The sequence below is a fragment of the Rousettus aegyptiacus genome, unplaced genomic scaffold, assembly GCF_014176215.1.
Source record: "Rousettus aegyptiacus isolate mRouAeg1 unplaced genomic scaffold, mRouAeg1.p scaffold_m13_p_10, whole genome shotgun sequence".
Classification (NCBI taxonomy): domain Eukaryota; kingdom Metazoa; phylum Chordata; class Mammalia; order Chiroptera; family Pteropodidae; genus Rousettus; species Rousettus aegyptiacus.
In genome coordinates, this window is record NW_023416285.1 from 21,323,781 (window position 1) to 21,329,780 (window position 6,000).

The 6,000-nt window shown below is 40.5% G+C and overlaps 1 protein-coding gene across 1 annotated transcript in view; it reads left to right on the forward strand.

The window, feature by feature from the left end:
- The window catches only part of DTHD1 (death domain containing 1), a 56,992-nt gene extending 51,230 nt beyond the window's left edge, over positions 1 to 5,762 (forward strand). Inside the window, exon 10 of the mRNA XM_016140734.2 lies at positions 543 to 5,762. Within this exon, the coding sequence (XP_015996220.2) occupies positions 543 to 862 (320 nt within the window). The 3' untranslated portion in view covers positions 863 to 5,762. The remainder of the gene's footprint in view (positions 1 to 542) is intronic.
- Positions 5,763 to 6,000: the final 238 nt, after the last annotated feature.

Genomic DNA, 6,000 nt, shown 5'->3' on the forward strand with positions numbered 1-6,000 from the left:
CCTCCCACAACTGCTCTTTCCGTAGTGAGTCTAGGTGAGTCTGTGTGCATCTGTAGTTGGAGGTGTGTGTGAGGGCAGCCCAGCTGCTGATATAATTTATGGATCAGATTAGCACTAATTAGGAGAGGTATGTTTTGAACATAAGAATGTCTTTTAATATAGTGCTACTCAAAGTATGGTTGGAGACCAACCAGGGTCAGCACCACCTGGAGCTTCTAAAAAGGCTAAGTTTTACCCTGACCCTAGTTCTATTTAATCTATCTAGAGCAGAACCTAAAAACGATTTTAAATAAGCCCTCCTAGGCCTTATGGAAGTTAAAATTTGAGAAGCATTTCTAACCCTCAGCAATTAGGTGGTTTCCTCAGAAGACCCCAGAAGTTCAAGGCTCTCAGCTGGCTCCCCTTGTGGTCCCAAATCTTTTCCCTGCTCAAAGGCCAAACTGGAGAGTCCTTAGATGTCCTGTGCACAGGTGAGGAGGGTTAGGTGAACCCCTGCTCCAGGACAGAGCCCTGACGCCTGGTGTTGCACGTGTGCCTGACAGAAGCCCTGTGGGAAAACTTGCTCTACTGGCTGGCGGACGAGCTCTCGGAAGAAAACGCCACGGCTCTCTCCTCGTCCCTCCCTCTTCGCCGCAGCACCATTCAGCTCATCAGACTGAAGAACCCAGATGACCTCACAGAACAGATCCACGAATGTCTTGACTTCTGGAAAAAATCTCTCCCGAATTCCACTGACAAACTTCGCCTGCTGGCCCGTCATCTCCGCAAGATCGGCAGGAGTGATCTTTCCGAAGAGCTCAGATTCAAGTGGGAAAACAGAGTGTTTACCGAACCACAGCCGTGGTTCGATCCGGCGGAGTAAGGCCGCGTTGCTCTTCTCTTTTGCCCTAGACTAAGGGTCGTCGTTGGTTTTAAGATTGTTTCTGTCAACATTTTACTAGCAGTTTCCAAGTAATGTTGTTCGGAGTGAATCCATTTGATAGGTGTGCTGTTGAGACAAGTGGTGGAGCAGTAAAAAGCATTCTTAGGTTGGAGTGCTCCTTCAAGGGTTCAGTGACATACTACGTTCTGGGGGCGTGATTGTCTTGGGTTCAGTCAAACTTAATAGCATTTCTAAAAGAGTTTGCTCTGTTCACAGTTTAATAGCCGAGGTTGTTTTCTGTGTGTAAAGGAAAGATATGATATACAGACTCCTTTTTATTGTTACTTACAATAACGATATAGATAAAAACACATTGTTTTCTGTCTACATAAAAGTAAAATAGTTACCCAGGATTCCAAGCAACTAATTCTCATTACATGCAGAGGTGGAGCCCACAGGTAACAAGGCGGCATAAACTGGGCTGCAGAGACTTGATGTTGATGACGGCAAATCGCTTTAAGAAAACAGACAAGCTCTAAGTTAGTTAAAAATAGAATAACACTTCAGCCATTAACTGCCGGCAAACTTTTCTTTTAATAAAATGTCTGGAATAGGGAAAACCTCATATTTTATTATTAGTGGAATGAGGCTAGCACAGAGGAAATGAAGTATCAGTGAAAAAATTTGGGGCTCTTTCACCTAAATAGAAGTGAAACCTCTGCTTTAAAATCTTTTGACAGAAACCTTATTACATAAGCCCTATATGCTCATTGTTGGGGAAAAAAATGTAAAAAACCTACAAAACTGAAAGAAAAAAGAGTAGTTACCAAAACTTCTCCATCATTGATATTCCCTATTAGTGCCTAGTATATAAAATCTGAGCCTTTGGAAAACCCCTTAGTTTCCTGAAACAGGGTGATATGAATGGGATATGACAATAGTTTTTACCAACTCATTAACACAAAATTATCAGGGCCTTGGCTTGCAAATAGCAGTAGAGATTGGTTTCAATTATTGAATACCTGAAAATGAATGAAATTATGTGAAAAACTAAACATTTATATGGTTCTGAAATTCAAAGTCAAGATTTCCTTCTACAAATGAACCAGGGGCTGACTTAGATATCTATTTGGTTATGTAATGGAAAAGGGGGTTTCAATTTCCAAAAAACCTTCCAATTAAGAAACATTTATTATTTAAGATTTTTGTTGTTACATGTTTCCAGAAATGTACAATATTTTTCATGTGTTCTTCAAAGAAAACAGACCGAAATATTCATTGTTTATCAGACTACAAAATAACAAAAAAGTAAAGAAAATAAAATTTGCCTCTTATTTCAACCCTAGAGATTATTCCTATAAACATTTTGGTGTATTTTCTTCCAGTTTTCCTTTCTTCCTGGAAGGAAATATTTCTTCTACACATGTAAGCACACTCACATGTGTGCTCATCTGCACACACACTAATATAGAAAACCCTTCATACATGTCCCCTCATTCACCTCTTTCTTGCTCACACACATCTTCTATCCCTTCTCCATGTCCTCAGACCCCCATAAGCACTCACTCACACACACTCATCCCCTCCCACACTTCTAGCAAGAACATTTCGAACATATATACATATATCCCTTACAAACATGAGTGAGCTGGATTCACATCCACCTGTGCATCCTCATATGCACTCACCTTGTCACAAACACACACCCTCCTGCACACCCCACTCCCACCTTTCACACACACTTATTCACATACAACCCCATATATATATCCTTTACACACACAGTCTCAGGCCCACTTGTATACTCTCACATATGCTTTTACAAACGCACATGCGCACCTCGTGAATGCATCTCATATGCTCATATACTCACTAACATGCACATTTACAGGCGCACACATGCATACACGCAAGCACCTCATCTCGCTTTATCTGTACACCTTTATACACACACATTCTCACACACATGCTCTCTCACCTCCTCCTCTCTCTCTCACACATACACTCATTTACATACCTTCGCGGCCACACATTTCTTCACATAAATACTCTGATGAGCATTTTTCACCAGAATTAGAAAAGAAAATGCCTGTATTATTGCAACAGTAGGAAAATATGAAGGTATATACAGAAAATAATGGGCCATCTCTTCAGCGCCTCCGCTCTCTTAGGTAATCAAAGGACTCAGTCCCAGACAGGGCTTGTGCCTTTCGTGTTCGGTGTGTCACACTCATGCCCCACCTTTGTGCACCCTGCTCTGCACCTACTGGCCTGACCTGGGTGGACCACATCAGCAATGCCTCTGGTTTCTGCTGGGTTTGAGAATTAGAGCCCCAGCAGGAGACTGGGAGGAAGAAGGGGAGTGAGTTAGACTGTTTGCTTTTCTTCCTCGCTTCGACTTCACTGTGGCCAGGCTGCGTCCTTCACCTATTGCTCTTCTCTCTCAGCAACTCTCTTCCGAGTTTTGGTCCTTCTCTCGCCGCTTCAGGTCTGGGGTAATAACAGCTCTGTCATTACACTCTCCTTCGTGGTCCCCCTACAGCGCTGCCCACTCTTTTGAGACAAATCCTCCTCTAAACTCTTAACGTGAGTGTATCATGTGTTTTTCATGTTGAGATTCTGACTGATATTCCCATAGCAACCTACACACTTTTGTTTCTGTATTATATACACACTTTAAAATATTACTGTCTTTTATTAAATTGTGAGCATTTTCCAATGTCTTGAAATGTTCGAAGAGCCACATAAATACTATTTCATAGCCATACCATAATTAATTTTAGTATCACCTGATTTTGTTATTCTTACTTTACAAATGAGAAAACTACATTTCAGAGTTACAGTGATAACCATCCAGTGGTAGGGCCTGAACTAAAGCTCAGATGATTGTTTTTAATGTTCTTTTACCTGTATTTCTAAATTTCTGCCCCTGGCTCCTTGCCCCAGCCACCCCCCGCCACCCTCAATAGTTCTCTTTCTTCCATAACTTTGTGTCATACTTTTCCAGTGTCTATGGTACCTGTTCTTAAGCCTAGTCGCAACACTTCTATACACTGCTGTGATTGTCTACTTATCTGTGGTTTTCTCCAACCAGCATGTAAGTTGTTTGACGGCAGAGACTGAATTTTGCTCATCACTGAATTTGCAGTACTCCACACAGGACACAGCACATAATTGACACTCAATGAGTCTGCTGAATTAATGCATAAATAACATCTACAGGCTCATGTGCTAGGATCCTCTTCTCCTGTTCCATCTTCTTTCTGAAAGCAATTCTATGGAGGCAGATGTTGTCTGAAAAGGTAAAATTTAGCTTGGCTGTAAACATCTGCCCTGCCATTTATCAGAATGGAATACCAGACACAGATTAAGCCAGCTGCAAAGTTGACGAGATTCAATATTTCTCCCCAAAACATACTGCAGCTATAAAGTGTCCCCTTCTTTGAGTTACTGCTCCTTTTTTTTTTTTTACACACTGTGAAAATTTGTTTTCAAAAATCACAGACTATCAGAAACTTTGCTGTTTGAAATCATATCAGTAAGAAAGCAATATACCTCTCTTGTCTAAGTCACTTAGACACAGAAAAGCAATCTCAGCTCACATACAGAACTTCTGATAAAGGCTTTCTGGGTACGAATTGAAAATCTATCTCAACACTAATGTTTCCAAGAAAACAAGACTCTGGGTCCACTTTGCAGTGCAGACCTGAGGTTGATCTATTTACACAAACTCTGCTTTCCTTTGAGCTCATCTAAACACTTAACTCCACCCAACTCATATATCCTAAAATAACTCTGTCTTTGCCTTTGTTTAGTGAGATACCACTGTTCCTTTGGCATGCAATCTCCTTCATTGCAGTGTCCATAAACTTGACCTTGTTGAACTTTCGGTGTGTCATGGGTAGACTTAGGGCGATTGAGCTCTGACACCTGTGCTTCTCTGCTCCAGCCCAGTGGTTCTCAAACTGTCTGTGTGTGTTAAAATCAGCAGTTGGTACCTGCACCCCACCCTGAAAAAAATTTGATTGAAGTACTCTACAATTCATCCTAAAATCAGATTTTAAAAGCTCCCCAGTGGATTCTGCAGCCAGGTTTAAGAATCATTCCTCTAGCCAAATGGATCCAGAAAAAACCTGGAGTGTTAAAATTCAGTTTTACCTGACCACGACTCAGCCCTTTAAAGCAGAACCTTTGTCTGTAGTCCTGAGGAATCTCTATTCTTAGTGAATACCTCAAGTGATGCTTATCCATGTGGAAGCTTAAGGACACTGCCTACTAGATTTACTTCCTGTCCAAAGCACTCTCTTAATTTTAATTTTCCATGGTTAGCACAGAATCAAGAGTAACACAGAAGAGTAGCACAGAACCGAAGAAACACAGCAGACTCTGTGCTATACTAAATACAAAAGCCTTTTTTTTCCCCTGAGTTTATAATGGTCTTTTGAGACAATTTATCTGTTCACAAAACTAAGCAGGGTGGGGTTGGGAGCTGAGGCCAGGAATTGTTAGAAAGAAGGAACCCTTGACCCAGGCCTCATACTAACAGAGGAACCAAATATAGAGTTTCATTAATGTCTCCTCATGAAAAGAGCTGTGCCACAATCACAAAGATGAACTGCCTTCCCTGGAAGCTAATTATTGTACATTTTTAAATCTGGTTCATTAATAGACTACATACCCAATCATACACTGTAAATTAATATTTTTGATTTGATTTTTTTCTCTCATTTCCGAGACCGACATTATGTTGCATTGTACTTTTTTTTTTTTGGCGGCTAAAAAGTTTTAAAATGCATGATGTTATGTTATATTTTTATGCTTATTTTTGGTTATTTTTACACATGTTGAAGGCCTCAAAAAATGAGTGACCCTGGCCTTGCTTCACTGGAAAGGCCCTGCCTGTGCCAGAAAAGTTAAAAAAAAAAAAAAAAAAAAAAAAGGAAGTCACTGTAAATGTCTACATGTGACCACAAGAGGGCATTGGTGTCTCAGGTAAAGTTAAGGAAATCTCCAAGACTAGAGAAAAATTCCTTTATGTTGTCAAAGAACTGTTTTGCATGTTTCTTTTCAAAAAATTAGAAAATTGTTGTAGGGTAGAGGGCATAATTTGTCCTATGGTTAATATATTGTTAACACAG